Consider the following 18,340-nt stretch of genomic DNA (forward strand, 5'->3'; position numbering starts at 1 on the left):
GTCAGGGGAGACTACATGGAGAACCTGGACTTCCACTCGCACCATCAATAAAGAAGAGTCTCCCCTCAGGTGTCAATTTGGCAATCTGGACATCTACCTCTGCCTGGCAGAAATAAGGCAGTATCTCCCCCACCTTCCCTACCAAAACAGTATCGGAGATAGCCAGCTAAAACAGAAGGTTTCAATTAAGACCCAGAGTTGCATAACATAAAAGGTCAAGGTTCCAACAGAAAATCACTCATCATACCAAGAAGGAGAAAGATCTCAAACAGAATGAAAAAAAGAAATAGATGCAAACATGGAGATGACAGAGATGTTAAAATTATCTGGCAATAACTAAAGCAACCATGATCAAAGGGCTTCAATGAGCAATTAATATTTAGCTTGAAATAAACAAAAAGTAAAAAGACTTAGATAAGAAATAGAAAGCCTCAGCAAAGTACTACACACTATAAAGAAGAACTAAATAGAAATTTTAGAACTGAAAAGTATAACAACAACAAGAAAGCTCAGTGGATGGACTCAAAACCAGAAGTTATGTATACAAAGTGTAATATCTAGAGCAACCGCTAGGAAATATATGAAAGACTCAATAAACTAACAGATAAAATAGAAATTACCTAATCTGAACAATGGAGAAAATAGATTAAAAAAAAAAAAAAAGATCAGAGCCTAAGGGAACTAGGAACTTAAAAAAAAGACCTAATATTCATGTTATTCATGTCATCGGAGTCCTGGAAGAAGAAGAAGAAGAAAGGCGGAAAAAGAGAAGTAATAATGGCTTGAAGACTCCCCAAATTTGGCAAAAGTTATAAACGTATAGATTCAAGAAGCTGAGCAAACTCGAAATTGGAAGACACAAAATAACTAAACTTCTGAAAACTAATGACAACGAAAATCTTAAAAGCACCCAGAGAAAAACAACATTTACTTAGGGGAGAAAACAATTTGAATGAGAGTGGCTTTCTCATCAGAAGAACCTGGGGAAAAGAAAACAGAAAAACAAAAAGTAGAGAGAACAAACACAAAGCAAAAAATAAAAGAGCATAATTAAGTCCTGACATATCAATAATTACACTAAATGTAACTTTATTTCAGTTACATATTTATATATACGATATGTTGATATTTCATCTAAAATACTTCTTATTGTGCACTGTGGTGAAAAACTTTTTCCAGCCCTAACCGGTTTGGCTCAGTGGATAGAGCATCGGCCTGCGGACTCAAGGGTCCCAGGTTCAATTCTGGTCAAGGGCATGTACCTTGGTTGCAGGCACATCCCCAATGGGGAGGTGTGCAGGAGGCAGCTGATTGGTGTTTCTATCTCATCGATGTTTCTCTCTATCCCTCTCCCTTCCTCTCTGTAAAAAATCAATAAAATATATTTTTAAAAAAAAGCTTTTTCCAATTCATTGTCCTAAGGAATCACTGAGGGAAGAGCTTTCCTGGTCACTCTGATCACACACATGAAATTCAGGTTCCGATCCCCTTAGGAAAACAAAGACTTTGTTAACTAGAGCCTGGAGGATGTCCCTTCTGGGCCTGACAGGCTCAGGTAGCAATTCTGGCAACAGTTGGCACTGGGATTTTGGCAGTTTCTTGCATGGTTGGAAGTTGAGAGTGGGATGTAATTTGGTCGAACTCATCATCCAGGAGGAAATCACAAAGATCCAAGGGGCACCCCAAGGGGCACCACAAAGAGGGCTGTGGCTCAGAGCTGACCTGGATCCCACCTGCTTCTTATTCCTAACTAACTGGCTGGAAAGGTGGCCACTCTGTTTGTAGTTAGTTGGAATATGCAAGAGATGCCCAAGTAGTTCTCTAAAATTGTCACTACAAATCCTATCAAAAGGCTTATTTAAAATGCTCAACCTAAAATATACTGGTAGATTTTTCATGTGAAGAGAAATCTTAAAAGCAGCCAAAAGTCTTATGGTTCTGTCCATTCACTTTAGGAATTGTCAGATATTTTTTAGAATTAAATTTCTACGAATTTCCATACTTAAGAGGAGAGTGAAGTTTCCCCTAAATTGTGTATCATTTGTTCCCCACGCTGCATTGCTAATGAGCAATATTAAAGGTCTGAGGCTCTTCTTCGTGTCTACTCTGGAACTTTCCCCATCTACAGAATACCCAACACATCAGATACTTGTCTCCATGTTACAATAATTAAAAAATTTAATTAAAAAGGATGATGTTCTCACTAGTCCCAATCTTTTTACTTCAAGGTCTCTGACGTCATACATGGACCTCTCAATTTCAGGAGACAACTTTCTCTCCCACTTTGTTCAGAAGTATTAAGTGGTTTAGTCTTCTCTCATTCTAAAGACTAGAGGCCCGGTGCACAAAATTCATGCACTTGGTGGGGGGGGGGGTCCCCCAGCCTGGCCTGTGCCCTCTCACAGTATGGGAGCCCTGTGATTGATTGCCCCAAAGAGGTAGGCCCTGCCCACCCATCCGGGGCTCCTCAATGGATCGCCCCAAAGAGGTAGGTGGGAGCTGGGGGTCCCGCCTCCTCTGTGCCACACAGAGCCGCAGGACCCCCAGGCCTCACTGCCAGAGCTGCCGGGCCCCACCTCCTCCGCACCGCACGGAGCCGTGGGACCCCTAGGCCTCACTGCACGGAGCCGCTGGAACCCCCGGCATCACCTGGCACATGCAGCGTCAAGTCCCCATCCACCCACACGTGCCTCACTGTGCACACAGCTCCGCCCACCTGTGCGCGCCTGCAGCCTTCTGGTGATGGATTTTGACAGTATGAAGGCATCATGGTGTGACAGCATGAGGGCATGACTACCATTTGCATATTAGCTCTTTATTATATAGGATGTGTCTAGATCAGGGGTGGGCAAACTTTTTGACTCGAGGGCCACAATGGGTTCTTAAACTGGACCAGAGGGCCGGAACAAAAGCATGGATGGAGTGTTTGTGTGAACTAATATAAATTCAAAGTAAACATCATTACATAAAAGGGTACGGTCTTTTTTTTTTAGTTTTATTCATTTCAAACGGGCCGGATCTGGCTCACGGGCCGTAGTTTGCCCACGGCTGGTCTAGATGTTCATATATACTCTTCTCCTCCCCTTCTTTCTTAGCATAGAGTTCTGTTAGGACACTTGGTTTTAAGTCACAGAAACCCTACTCAAACTGGCTTACACAAAAATGTGAGTCTACTATAAAGGTCCTGGAACATCTACATGTAGCCAGAGGCCTGGGCATAGCTGGAACCAGGGGTTGTTCAGTTGGACTATCTCTTGTCTTTACAGCCCTCTTTGGGGCTGCTTCAATATTCTTGTGCACTGTTGGCCAGTTCTGCCTGCTCCGCCAAGCTTCTGGTAGAACAGGTCACCAATAGTGCCCCTGTTCACATCTCCATTCCATAAGGCAACCGGATGGAGGTGGGAGAGCTCAATTCTGATTCCAAATTCTCACTGACGCATTCTGATTAGCCCACTTGGATCACGGACTAATGAACGCTAGCCACAGAGGTGGGTCCCAGTGAGGTACTATGGCTGTTCCTATGAGAGCCCTCTGAATGGAGTTGGGGGCAAGGGAAAGTGGGAGGTGGGCAGCCCCCATCGAAGAATCAGCAGAAGGTCCCAGAAAAATAGGGGCTATGACAACAGACAAAACAATGTCTCTACTCCACACCATTCCTTCTCTCCAGGCAAACTGTAAGAACTTGAGTTTTCCATTCCACTTCTTCTCATCTCCTTCAGTATCTTAACCCTTTTTTTTATTTCGTATTTTAAATCTTTCCTCCACCTGAGTGTCTTTCCCTTCGGCTCAAATTTGCTCAATGCTCTCCTCTTTTCAAGGAATGTCCCGTAACCCTTCTTCCAGCTCCTGCTCACTCCATGTACCTTCCTTCTCCACCAAATCAATTTCATCTGCCCCTTACTCGCATTGTACCTCAATCTGGCCTCCTCTCTCCTGAATCCCCCTGCCTCCATTTCCCCAAGTTGTTTATTGGTCTCTGAAAGGCTGAAGATAAGGCAGAGTGAAGAAAGCATGAGGTTTACAGGCCATCATGACGCAGCCCTTCCCCTGGGTATGATGTCTCAGACATACCAGGGCCAACTTCCTCACAGCACATCTCAGGAACCACAGAGCCGACCCCTGGATTGTGAGGCATGGCACTGACCAGTCCTTGACCTTTCTGGCTTCCTGGTTCCACCTGAACCCTGGCTGATAGTCATCTTGTTTACCAAGGCCTCCCTTGGTGAAAGGGCATTCTCATGCACAGCCTGGGAGGGTGCCCTCTCTCACTATTTGCCATTTGCTTCCTCAGGTGAGGAAAACCTCCCCTCTGGAATGAAGGGGAAAGGTAACAACCACAGGTTTGACCAGAACTGCTGCTTTAAGTGTGCCCACTCCTAAAGGCAGGGCCCTTGGCACTAGCTGAGCCAACCCACCTTCTGGTATTCTTGGCTACGTGGGTACGTGTGGGGACACTTACTTAACGAAACCCTTTGCTTCTTTAGTTTTTTAAAAAAACCAACTTTTAAACATACACAAAGTAGAAAGACTAATTTAATGTGTCTACCACCCCATTTCAACAGTTATCCATTTAAGTTATTCCATCTATACCACCAAAACAACACTCTCCCTTATTATTCCAAAATAAGTCCCATATATTTTGTCTGTAAATATTTCAGTATGTATCTCTAAACAACAATGCTCCTTTTATGGATTGTTTTTTGTTTTGGTCACATGTATAGGCTCATTTAGTCACATAACCATCAGAATCAGGGCATAGAACAGTTCTGTCACCCCTCAAAGTTCTCCCTTCCCCACCTCTAAGTAACTTGACAGCAAATGGCACCAGATGTTAGACCTCGGTCCTTGAGTTTGGCTAAGAGAAGAATTCAGAGCCAAGGAGCTCAAATACAAGCAAGCGTTTATGTAGAAAGTCACAGAGATAGAAGAAGTGAGCTGTGGAAGAAGTGAGCCAGCTAGGCGGCATGGACTAAAGAAAGCAATTACAGAGGCAAAAGGAGGACCCTTGGAGCTCAGGGGAAAGGAAGCAAAGACATGCACCTTGAGGGAAGAAAGGGGGAAGGAAAGCTGAGAGGGAGGGAGGGAGGGAGGGAGGGAGGGAGGGAGGGAGAGAGAGAGAGAGAGAGAGAGAGAGAGAGAGAGAGAGAGAGAGAGAAGAGGGGAGAGGTGAGAGGAGAGAGAGGAAGAAGAAGAGGAGGAGGAAGAGGAGGAGGAGGAGGAGGAAGAGGAGGAGGAAGGAGGGAGGGAGGAGAGAAGGGAGATGGGGAAGGGAGGGAGACTGGGCCCTTAATCTTAAGGAGTTTTATCGGCTTCTCTAAAGGTGGGGATACTGGGGAAGGTCTTAGGGGAGGATCTCAGCAGAATATTCATCAGCTTTCCAAGGGGTCTCCTCAGGGTTGTGGTCTCTACTGATTGGCATTAGTCATTACAGCTGGTCCAGATGTTATCCACGTGTCACCCCTCCTGGCCTTGCTGCTTTTCTGGACCTGGGTCTGAAGCACAACTGAGGCCTAGATGCCATCTCATGTTTGATGAAAACTCTTCTCTGTGGTCAGCAGACCTGAGGCCTTGTTCCTACGACTATTTGATTTGGGTGAGAACCTCAGTGTATTGGGGGCTTAATGATTAAGGGAGTGGTAGTGCAAAGGGGTGGTATGATGCTATTCTCCAGCCCCCTTGTTCCTCCTCTAAGGGGGTCTACCACAGGACCACTGACATGCCAGGGGAGGAAAGGTCAGGGGAGGGTCCAAATCGCATGACCAGTGATATGAAAGGTCAGGGGACCTAAACCGCATGACCAGTGATATGCTAGGGGAGGAAAGGTCACTCTAGGAGTGAGTCCCACCCTACAGTACTTGTATTCCCAGTTTTACCTGTTGCTACGCACCTGGGCTTTCTGCCCTGGTGAACTTCTGCGCCTGGCCTATCATTCCAACTCTGCTCATGTCTGTCTAACTGACTACTGTATCATAACCACAGATCTATTTTCTATTACTTAGTTTTACCTTTCCCAGAATATAAAAACAGAATCATAAAGTAGCCTTTTGTAGACTCGTGTTTTAAAACAATCATCACACCATCATCAGCATCTCCTCCAATCAACAAAAATTCCCCAATATCATCAAATATCCAGTGTTTACATTTCCACAACTGTCCTGAAAAGTATTTATTGACACTTTGACTTAGGAGCTAAACAAAGCCTCCCCACTGCAATTGGTTGTTATGTCTCTATGGGAAATGTGTAAGTTTCCTCCCCATCTTCCATCTTTTAAGAAATTTTTTGTTACAAAGTGTTTCCCTTATTCTGGATTTAGTGATTGCATCTGCTTGTCATTTCTTCTGTTCCCTCTAGTCTTGCAACTAAAATATGGCCTAACCGGTTTGGCTTAGTGGATAGAGCACTGGCCTGTGGACTGAAAGGTTCCCAGGTTCGATTCTGGTCAAGGGCATGTACCTTGGTTGTGGGCACATCCCCAATAGGAGGTGTGCAGGAAGCAGCTGATTGATGTTTCTCTCTAATTGATGTTTCCAACTCTCTATCCCTCTCTCTTCCTCTCTGTAAAAAAATAAATAAAATATATATTTTAAAAAATAAAATAAGATCAACCAAAGGACTTATATGCAAGAATAGGCCTAACCAATGGAAACGGACAAGGGGGGGGGGGGGGCATGAGCGGGGGGTGGGGATAATGTGGGGATAAGGACACATATATAATATCTTAATCAATAAAAAATATATTAAATAAAATAAAATAAAATAAAATATGGCCCATGGACCAGCAGCATAACCTGAGGGCAGTTTGTTACAAACGGAGAATCTTGGACTCCACTCAAGACCTATAGAATCAGAATCTGCATTTTAAACAAGATTCCTAGGAGATTCGCTTCTGTGAATTGGCAGTGAGAGCTAAGGTTTTTTTTTTTTTTTTTTTAAATATATTTTATTGATTTTTTACAGAGAGAAAGGGAGGGAGATAGAGAGTTAGAAACATCGATCAGCCGCCTTCTGCACATCTCCCACTGGGGATGTGCCCGCAACCAAGGTACATGCCCCTGACCGGAATCGAACCTGGGACCTTTCAGTCCGCAGGCTGATGCTCTATCCACTGAGCCAAACCGGTTTCGGCTGAGAGCTAAGGTTTTGATCTAGTTCAGGTGCTATGCTTTTTGGCAAGACTTTATGCTTTTTTTTTTTTTTTTGTAGGTGGTGTCACATCCCTTATTATTTTCTATTTCTCTCTCCTCTCTGGTGCCTCCTAGTCACTTAGGTTTCTGTAAATGTAGGCACGCCCAAGGATCTGCCCTTCACCCGCCTTCATTCTCTTCCCTACGGTGCTTTAGTGAGCTCATTTACCCCCAGGGCCTTCAAGTACCACTTTGTTGTTGTGATTCACAAATCTTTCCAATCCTGACCTCGCCTGGATGTCCGGACTTGCCTTTTCAGTTGCTGAAAGAATATATTTTCTTGGATGTTCAGTCTGCCCCTTTAACTCAACAGATCAAAGCCTATTTTTCCTTCTATCTTCCCTTTTGGTTAGTAACTTAGCCATTTTCTGATCACTCAGGCTAGACTATTTGAAGTTGCCTTCTATTTTTTCCACCCTTCCATGTCCTACCTCTAATCAGTAGTTAACCTCTATTAATTCTCCTTCTGTATTTATCAGCCTTCTTTAGGCTATGCTGCAGTAAGCATTTACCCTCCCCACCCTGGCCCCAAATCTCAGTTTTATTTTTTTGCTCACGTTATAAGTTGCCTGGGGGTTGATTGCAGATCTGCTCTGCTCTATGTGTCTTCATTCCAGGATCCAGTCCCAATTTGAGATATAGCAGAGGGTCAAGAGGAATGGCAGAACTCAGAATCAATTTCAAAGCCTCTGATCAGTCATGGCACAAATCACCTCCATTCACAATCCATTGATCACAGCCAATGACAAGGTTAAGTCCAATGTCATTGGGGTAGGAAAGTATGTTCAAACATCTGGATTCAATAGTACAATCTATCATGACTCCTATTTTATATCTCAGTCATATATCTTATTTCAATTCCCTTTACCCCTGCCTTCACCCCTCAGCTTAGAATCCACATGCTCTGGGAAGCCTTCCTAATAGCCTCAGACAAGGTCAGATCCAGCAGAGATTGTGGTTGAGTGACATGGAGGCTGCTGGAGTCCCAGGCAGTTCCTCTTAAAGGGCCAGCACACGAACTTACATGGTCCCACTCCCTTTGAGCTCCAGTGTTGGGCTGTGGCATTGGGGAACCAGGAAGATATGGGGAGAAACTGGATTGTCTGACATTGGGGCAGGAACTCAGGGGCAGCTTTCTCCCTGACTGGGGTGCTTGCAGGGGTCATTGTTCCTGTGCTGGGAGTCCCCCCATTGCAGAATTGACTGGCAGCCATATCTGAGTTTCTTTCTTTTTCTTTTTTTAAATATATCTTTATTGATTTCAGAGAGGAAGGGAGAGGGAGAGAGAGATAGAAACATCAATAATGAGAGAAGATCATTGATTGGCTGCCTCCTGAACATCCCCCACTGGGGATCAAGCCCACAACCCAGGCATGTGCCCTTGACCAGAATCGAACCTGGGACCCTTCAGTCCGCAGGCTGACGCTCTATCCTCCGAGCCAAACCAGCGAGGGCCATATCTGAATTTCCATCAGCCTAGCTCACACTGTTCCCTCCACCCTGATGATTCCTTGGAATCCCATCCCATTTAATTTGCAGGCCCATCCAAACTATATGCAGTGGCTTTTCCATATGAATGGCCTGTCCTGGCTCAGCCTTCAGACTTCCCTAAAATCTCTCAAACAAGCAACAGCTTGCATCAGGACGCCCCATACCTAAGAGGCCAGCCTGCCTTGTTTCACAGCTTAGCCTTGCCTGGGCACTTCCAAGCCCAATACAAGTAGAAGCCATTTGCAGATCTCTCTGTAGCTCCTGCCGGGTGGCCCTAGGAAGTGGCTGACTTTGCACCTCCTGGGAGGCCCCAGAACCAGTGCATTGGGTGGACAGTTTCAGACCATACCAGCTTACAACTCTATACATCCACAAGTGACACACCCAAGGGGCAGACTCAGTGAGCACCAAAGTCCCACTGAAGCAAGTCCTGCTCCTAGGGGTATCTCCTGCTTAGCAGCTCTTCCTCTATAGTCGCAGCTGGTCCTCACAGCCAATTGGCTTGGAGGCCAGCTCCTCCCAGTGACGCCAACAGCAATCAAGGCTCAACTACAATAGGATTGTGCACACAGCCCACACAGGGGTGCACCTAAAGTGCCCAGCTCAGGTGATTGGGAAGGTGGAGCCACTGTGACCTATAGGACACCTACTACACAAGGCCACTCTATCAATTCCAGGAGACATAGCAGCTCTACCTAACACATAGAAACAAACACAGGGAAGCAGCCAAAATGTGGAGACAAAGACACATGTCACAAATGAAAGAATAGAAGAAATCTCCAGGAAAAGAAATAAATGAAATGGAAGCAAGCACACTACTGGATACAGAGTTCAAACAATGATTATAAGGTTGCTCAAGGATCTTTTTATTTTTATTTTTATTTTATTTTATTTATTTTATTTTTTTATATATTTTATTGAATTTTTACAGAGAGGAAGGGAGAGGGATAGAGAGTTAGAAACATCGATGAGAGAGAAACATCGATCAGCTGCCTCCTGCACACCCCCAACTGGGGATGTGCCTGCAACCAAGGTACATGCCCTTGACCGGAATCGAACCTGGGACCCTTGAGTCTGCAGGCCAATGCTCTATCCACTGAGCCAAACCGATTAGGGCTCAAGGATCTTAATGAGATCTTCAATGAGAGCTTTAAGGGACTCTGAGAGCATCAAGGGTCTTAGTTAGAATTTCAAAGACATGAAAAAGGACCAGTCAGAAATTAAGCATGCATTAATTGAAATAAAGAATAATTTTGAATTATTATAATAATTATAATAATTATTATATATAATTTATATATATAAATTTATAAAGATATAAATTATAAATTTATAAATTATAAAATTATAAATTATAAATTATTATAAAATATTATATAATTATTATAATAATTTGAATAAATTAATTGAAATAAAGAATTAATTGAAATAAAGAATAATTAATTGAAATAAAGAATAATTTATAGGGGTTCAACAGTAGAGTAGAGGATTCTGAGAATCAGATCAATGATTTGGAATATGAGGAAGCAAAAAACATCCAATCAGAAGAGCAAAAAGAAAAAAGAATCCAAAAATATGAAGATAGTGTAAGGAGGCTTGGGGACAACTTCAAGCATACCAACATTCACATTATGGGGGTACCAGAAGGAGAAGAGAGAGAGCAAGATATTGAAAACCTATTTGAAGAAATAATGAGAGAAAACTTCCCCTACCTGGCCAGGGGATTGTCAAGGGTGGGGAAAAAGAAAAAGAAAAAAAGAAGAAGAAGAAAAAAAAAGGAGACATATGTAATATTCTTTGTAATACTTTAAGCAATAATAATAATATAAAATATTTAAAGAAAAAACAAAACAAAAAACAAACTTCCCCTACCTGGTGAAAGAAAAAGACTTACAAGTCCAGAAAGCACAGAGAGTCCCAAACAAGAGGAACCTAAAGAGGCTCACACCAAAACACATCATATTTAAAATGTCAAGAGTTAAAGACAAAGAGATAATCTTAAAGGCAGCAAGAGAAAAGCAGTTAGTTACCTACAAGGAAGCGCCCATATGACTGTCAGCTGATTTCTGAACAGAAATTTTGCAGACCAGAAGGGAGTGGCAAGAAATATTCAAAGTGATGAATAGCAAGGCCCTACAACCAAGATTACCCAGCAAAGCTGTCATTTAGAATTGAGGGTCAGATAAAGAGCTTCACAGACAAAAAAAAGCTAAAGGAGTTCATCACTACCAACTCAGTATTATATGAAATGCTTAAGGGTATTCTTTAAGAAGAAGAGGAAGAAGAGGAAGAGGAAGAGGAGGAAGAAGGAGAAGGAGGAGGAGGAGGAGGAGGAGGAGGAGGAGGAGGAGGAGAAGGAGAAGAAGAAGAAGAAGAAGAAGAAGAAGAAGAAGAAGAAGAAGAAGAAGAAGAGAAATAAAGAAGAAAAATAAAGATAAAAAATATGAACAATAAAATGGCAACAAATATCTATCAACAATTGATTCTAAAAATAAAAATAAATAAACAAGGAATCTAATGAACAAAATAAAGCGATGAATAAAATAGAACCAGAGGCATGGAAACATGGGACTGATGATTCTCAGAGGGAAGGGGAGAGGTGGGAGAGGGATGAGATTAACCAAAGCACTTATATGCACATATGCATTACCTATGGACACAGACAATAGGGTGATGAAGGCCTGGGGCAGTGTGGGAACCAGGTGGAGGGGAGTAATGGGGGAAATAGGGGACTATTTGTAATACTCTCAATAATAAAGTGTTTTTGTTGTTGTTGTTGTTGTTTTAAAGAAGCTGCCCCAGCCAGTTTTGCTCAGTGGATAGAGCGTTGGCCTGTGGACTGAAGGGTCCCGGGTTTGATTCTGGTCAAGGGCACATGCCTGGGTTGTGGGATCGATCCCCAATGTGGGGCGTGCAGGAGAAAGCCAATCAATGATTCTCTCTCTCTCTCCCTCTCTGAAGTCAATAAAAATATATTAAAAAAAGAAAAAGAAGCAAAAAATCTTACCTATAGTTTCTGATGTCTGTTTTATTCTTCTGCCATTGAGATTTCCTTCCTAAGGACCTACTCTTTTCATATCATCTATTTGTCTTTTAATTCAGCCTCCACTTCTGCCACTTTTGCAACTGAAACATAGAATCTGACCTTTCCTGAATTATTACCCTTTCTCTGACTCCCATCTTTTGCACATGCTGTTCATGCTGTTCCTCTCCTCAGTGCTCTGCCTGGTAAAATCCTATTCATCTGCACATCTCAGTTCTGACACATCTCCTCTACAGAGAACCCTGGGCTCTCAGTGCAGACTTGGGCCCACTCCTTTGCTTCCACATTCTATGTATGTACCTTGATTTTTGCAGTTATCATGTAATATTCTCATGGCTGTGTGCCTCTACTAAACTCAGGTCGAAGAAGCCAAGAACAATACTTTGTCTTTATGTGGAACCTTGCACAAAGCAGGTGTTCAAAATTTCTTACACCTTTGCCAGCTACAGTTCTATCAAAGAAACACCTCCTCTATCCAGAAGCAGGACTCAAAACACATGTCAATAAATCCCATGCACTTCAGGCACAGGCACAGCCTCAGACTTCCAATCAGAATCAACCTACTCTTATTATACACCCAGTCCTAACACTGTTTGTGGTTTTCCAGCACAGACGAAAGAAAGGAGAGAGGCAATTCTGAAGAGAGCCCAGTGACAATAGCAGGAAGTGGCCTGGGATGGATCATCAGGAAACAACCAGCAAGCAGCAAATGTGGCCACCTTCTTGGAGTGGCTGTAATTCTGTTTCCCTGTGAGGCCCTGCTTCCTACGGCCCTTTTCCACACTTCTAAGCCTGGAGACTTTGTCTTAGGTTAAAAAACAAAAACAAAATAAACCCCTTACATTTCTTGTTTCCTTCTTAGCTGATGAGGGTCCAGTCCCTGAGCCCCTGGTTTCCTGGTGATAAGCCTGATGGAAGGATGACTTCCTTGATGGCAGCAGCAGTCTTGACTTGGATTTTTTTTTTTTTTTTTTTAGGGAAGCAAAGTGTCCAGTCTACAGCGAATTTCTACCCCACCACACATTGGCTAAAACAAGCTTGAGTGCAGCTCAGAATTCGCCGGGGGTGGGGGGTGGGGGGACTTTTTAAGCCAGAGACTGTTGAACTCCGACCCCAGAATTCCTGATTTAGTAGGTCTGGGCTATGGACCTCAAATTTTGCATTTCTAACAAGTTCCTAGGTGATGTGAATGCTGCTTCCCCTTGCTTCATTTGCACAGGTGCCTGCATTTTTTTTCCTAAGGAAGAGTTGGTAATTTCCAGCGGAACCAGTGGCACTGGATATTTATCATAAGATACAGTATTTACTTAGACCAAATAAACATTGTTATAAACTCTAAAAACAGAAGATGCTGGCATCCTGACTTTCCTGCAAGGCTCTCTGAAACCTGCTCTCTCTTGGATCTGTATCACTGACTCATATTTAGACCCAAAGCACCTCAAGCAAACCCACTGTCAGAATAGAGCAGTGCACTGTTCTCTCCTGTCACCCACGCCCTGCCCCACTCTCCCCAAACTGTTTACACCAGACATCACTTAAAAATTTTTTTTAAATTGATTTCAGAGAGGAAGAGAGAGGGAGAGATAGAAACATCAATGATGAGAGAGAATCATTGATTGGCTGCCTCCTGCACGTTCCCTACTGGGGATCAAGCCCACAACCTAGTCATGTGCCCTTGACTGGAATCGAACCTGGGACCCTTTAGTCTGCAGGATGACGCTCTAGCCACTGAGCCAAACCAGACAGGGCCAGATACCACATTTTATATCAAAACATTAACAGTAGTCACCAAGTATATGCATAATCCATGGGAACAGACAATAGGGTAGTGAAGGCTTAGGGTGGTCGGTGGGGATGGGCTAGAAGAAGAGGTCAATGGGGGAAAAGAGGGGGCATATATAATACTTCCGACAATGAAGATTTTAAAGAGAGAGAAAAAACAGCAGTCATCAAGGCATCATACTATTAATATAAATCCATTTTAAGAGTAATTACCTAATGATAGGTCCTACTGTTAAATAACTAAGTTTATATGCGTTGAGAAAATGTTAACAGTGGAGCCATTCAAAAGTCGCAGTTGCAAGACCAACACACTGGTGACTTTGGAGGAATGGAACTTGTGTCTTTGACTCACCAAAGGCTTGAGCACTCTCTGTGCAGTTGTAATTAGAACCCAAGGGGTCGGTCTGGATTTTTAAACAGAATTGTCATTGACAATAGGAGTTCCTGTGCAGGAAGAAAACTCCCTATCACTTTTTTGTCGGGACTTGGAGAGAAGGATGAATTCTCTCCAGTGACTTCCATATTCCACTGGTGCTAAAATTCACATTGTTTCGCACTGTAACATCACTGAAGTCCACACACATCTTACAATGAAAGGCATTTTATAATCGTGGCTGGCCAGATGGAAGTTGAGATGTGCTGTCACTGCCTGAACATGCACAAACTTAGTGGTAATTCCTGGTGGGATGACTTGGCAACTTGTAATCTCCCTGTTTCTGTCAGCAAATCATTATAAGAACCGTCTGGGAAAGATACATGCTACCTGTTGTCTAAAACCTTCCATTGACACCTTCAAGTAAGATAAGAATGTGCCAGCATCAAAACGTGTACACTAGGGGTCAGTGTCTTGAGAGCTAATAGTGGAGGACTCTTCAGACATCTGCATCAGCAGCACCTGGCAATTAAGGACACCAGTGGCCGAGTCGAAAATGATTGAGAAGAATAGAGATTCTGACTGTGAAGGAAAGAGAGCAATTCCTTCATGTATTTATTTTGCTTATATTTCCCTTTTTATGTTTGCACAAGATGACATATGATAACCATGAATGTCTACGTGTACAAGCTCAATTTCAGTACATACTTTAATAATTCTAAATGATAAAAAATAATTACAAATAGTTTAATTGGGAATATCTTTCTTTTTAACAGAAGCTCTCAACCTTTTTGATCTGAGGACTCCATTTATTTATGGAGGACCATAAAGAACTCTTGTTTATGTGGTACTATCTATCAACATTTTTGATATTAGAAATTTAAAGAGACTTTGAATACTGAAGAATACACAAGCCCACCTTCCATTCGCAGTCAGAGAGATGACACACAGTCTCTGTGAAAATGCCAATCAATGTACACAGGTGAGAGAATGAGAGCAAAAAGGGGCAGATAATGTCATAGTGTTAACAGGAAAAGAGTTTTGACCTTGTGATACCCTGAAAGGGGGGGGACATCATTTGGGGAGCCACTGGCATATAAAATAATGGTGTATTTTACACCATTCGAGTTAATGAATATGGTATATGTCCACCTAAAATATTAGAAGGAGCAAAATCTTGGAGAACTATTGTTGGACAGCTGGTGCAGCACTCTGAGACACTGGGCATCCTGTAGGCCTGGGGACTTCTGACTTAGGAGAAGGTACCAGTGTACCTAGTGGAACTGGTTGTCGAGGAGGAGGACTGGATAGAAGTTGGGGCAAAGATGAGAGGAGTGTGTTTGGTACCCAGGGGAGAGAGCTGGATTTCCTGGAGACTAGGAGGGGAGTTCCTGCCTGTGATGGAGATTTGGGGAGACATGCAAATGGATGTAGAAGATGGACACTGGGTACACAGGGCATTGGAGCACCAGCCAGGTTCCCACTGTACAGGCAGCTGCTGGTATTCAGGGCCCCATCCATGCAGTTTGAGCAAGAAGATCCTGAGAAAAGCCAGCAAGCATTGCTGACCAGGGCCTCTTCTGCCACTTCCCTGACGGGAAATCCTAAAACTGCCCAAGGAAGGAGGAGCAGGGGAGAGAGGGGGAGAGAGGGGGAGAGAGAGAGAGAGAGAGAGAGAGAGAGAGAGAGAGAGAGAGAGAGAGAGAGAGAGAGAGAGATTGGCTTTCTCCAGGTATTGCTGAGACCAGATTAGCTTTGATTTAGAAACTACAGAATAGTTACAGCTGCAAAGCAAAGTCCTTATGAGCAGACCTGAGATCATCCTGACTTCGATTTCTAGCTCTGCCACTTTCTATCTGGAAAGGCATGGCCATAGGATCCCCGCTGGGAGCACCAAATGAGCGATACCTGGAAGCTCTTCAAACACATAGTGAGTGTCATCGTGTCTTGCACCTTGGATGTCCTGGAGAGGTCATACCTGCCCCACACATCCTTGGAGGGTTGGGATGGCTGAAGTTTGACCCCAGGTCTAGTGGGAGACTAGATTACAGCCTAACCGCGAGTCCAAGGGGCCGAGGACAGGAACATATTCGAAACTGCATTGGTGCTGGGCGGCAGAGGCCGCGTGGGAGGGTCCTGCAGCCTGCCCCTCCAGTCCCCCCCAGCCCTCAGGTCCCCCAGTCCCAGCCCTCCGGACCAGGCCAGTCCTTACCTGCCTCGGAAGGACCCAGGGCCTTTCTCAGGTGGGAGCGCGGATGTTCACACGCGAAGCAGGGAAATCGGTACAAACTCCCCAAGCCTCCGTAGGGGTCGGGGTACCCCACTCCTGAGTTCCCCTCATTTTTACCTTTCGCCAGGGGGAGCCTGGCGCTCTTTGCACCCTTGGGGCTGGGGAGGGATGGAGTCTGAGCCGGGAGGTGGGCGTGGGCCGAGGCCTTTGACACCTGCGGGGAGTGAACGCTGGAAGCTTCGGAGGCCCGGCTCCGCCGCCCACACCCCCTCCCACGCCAGCCCCCCCCGGAGTGGGCGTGGCCGGTCGCCGCCCGCGGGCGCCCGCAGGGGGCGGGGCCGGGGCGGGGCCAGCGAGCGAGGTAAGTCCCACAGGCGGAGCGGAGCGCGGGGAGGAGGCCGGCCCGGGGGCGCCACATCCGGCGGCCGCCGTTGTGCATAAAACCGTCGCTGCCGCCGCCGCCGCCGCTGTCGGCGTGAGCTGCCGCTCTGGCTTCCTCTCGGCCGCGGGAGCGGCTGCTCCAATGCTCCGGGGCGGCCATGAGCACCCCGCACTGGTGGGATCAGCTGCGGGCTGGCAGCTCGGAGGTGGACTGGTGCGAGGACAACTACACCATCGTGCCTGCCATCGCCGAGTTCTACAACACGGTGCGGGGCGCGGGAGCGGGGCGCCGGGGGCTCGCGGGCGGGAGGGGCTGTCCCCGGCGCCGCGGCGCCTGGAACCTGACCGGGGCTCCGCGTGGACCGTGGGGCATTCTCTCTCCAGGGCCGGAGTCCACCTGCGCCCCTCCTCGCCCGCGCCTTCCAGCTCCCCATCTGTCCCTCTCTCCTGCCCGGGCCGCGCCGGCTGGGCTCCGTTTCCTCCTCTTGTCGTTTCTGCTGACTGTTGTGTGGTGCGGTCCCCATCCGTCCCGGAGCCAGTGCTCCGTGTCGGCCCGTCTCCGAGTTGGGCCAGTTGCGGGCGGGGACCCTGCGGGGGCAGCGCCCGCGCGCCCCTGGGATCCCCGCGGCGTGACGCACTTGGGTGGCATTGTGCGGTTTTGCGCCGAACACCTGCTCGGGAGGCCCAGGAACGCGGTGGCGCGCCGGCAGGTCTCCGGAGCGGGGCCCAACCCGCGTATCCATCAATAGTAGGTCGAATTACTTTGGGCCAGAATCAAGTTCATTACCACCAGTTCTTATTTCCTCGCCTTAACTTAGTACCCCGTCTAATGCCAGCTCCAGTTCAACTCCCCCAGGCCGGTGCGCTCTCCAGTGATGAAGTCCGGGGAGGCAAAGGGAAACTTGGGAGCGATTGGGCACCTGATTTCTAGGTACGGAAACGTCCCCACTGCAGAAGCCTGTGTGCTCTTTAGTCTTTGTGGGAGGGAAAGCTTTGCAACCGGGAGGGAAAGACCTCTTTTCGCTGTGCCCATGGCTCAGGATTCTGGCACCAAATGTAAGCCTTGGCGTGGTCATTTCAGTGGTTTGTCTTTTCCCTGCTCCGACGGGGAAAACAGGAATTCCTGGTTGAAGGTTCATTGAGAAGTTGAGGTTGTTCTTTAGAGTTTTCACCTTAGATTTGCTGGCGAGAACGTTGGCATCAGCCAGTGCTTACTGCCCGGAGGGATCTCTGCTGAGCTGGTCCCTGCCCTCCTAGTCACCGATGAGCGCACTGAGCTCTTGAGAAGGGAGCTGTCATGCTCTCATTTCTGGTGGGTCGGGGCCACAATTCGGAAGTCTGCACCCTCGGTCCTCTTATTGCTGAAACCCACGGCTGCGGCTGCCCTCTCTCCAAACACTCCTGCTTCGTGTATGTGCCCAGGTTAGTTCCTCAAGAACACCTAGTCTTCTGCTCTTCGTAGATACAGTTAGTGGAGGGGGCCGCACCTCACCTGTTGTACCACCTTTTCCAGCGCACACTGTCAGTGTGTGTGTGTGTTGGGGGGTGGGGGGGTGGCCGGGGGGCGCCCACACCTCTGTGGAGCAGGGCTGGTGCTTTCCGCAGCGGCGACTCGGTTCTCCAGTTGAAAGCGGAGAATACTACTAGGGATTTCACCAGAGTTAAAGAAGAAATGACAGCCTGGGGACAGGGTCTCATACTCTCTGCAAAGTCATTATCGGTAGAATCTGAGGCCGGCAGAAAGTCAGGCCTGGTTATTTGGCCAAAAAGTGTATAGCTGCACTGAGCCTGCCTTGAAAAGCCCCAGAGCGCTGGAGAAAGGGGAGAAGTTGTTTGGTGTTCACTTTTAATCTGG

General features: G+C 46.0%; 1 protein-coding gene across 5 annotated transcripts in view; it reads left to right on the plus strand.

Annotated features, from left to right (window-relative positions):
- The first annotated feature begins 16,500 nt into the window (after positions 1 to 16,500).
- ACER2 (alkaline ceramidase 2) overlaps positions 16,501 to 18,340 on the plus strand; it is a 30,340-nt gene continuing 28,500 nt past the window's right edge. For 2 of the 5 annotated variants that reach the window (XM_036331251.1, XM_036331254.1), the window contains exon 1: positions 16,508 to 16,751. In XM_036331251.1, coding sequence (XP_036187144.1) covers positions 16,644 to 16,751 — 108 coding nt within the window. In that variant the 5' untranslated portion in view covers positions 16,508 to 16,643. Of the gene's footprint in view, positions 16,752 to 16,859; positions 17,908 to 18,340 lie in introns of those variants that run through there. The other 3 variants (XM_036331252.1, XM_036331250.1, XM_036331253.1) reach the window with 3 other exon arrangements.

This window comes from Myotis myotis, unplaced genomic scaffold (assembly GCF_014108235.1).
Source record: "Myotis myotis isolate mMyoMyo1 unplaced genomic scaffold, mMyoMyo1.p scaffold_m19_p_12, whole genome shotgun sequence".
NCBI lineage: Eukaryota > Metazoa > Chordata > Mammalia > Chiroptera > Vespertilionidae > Myotis > Myotis myotis.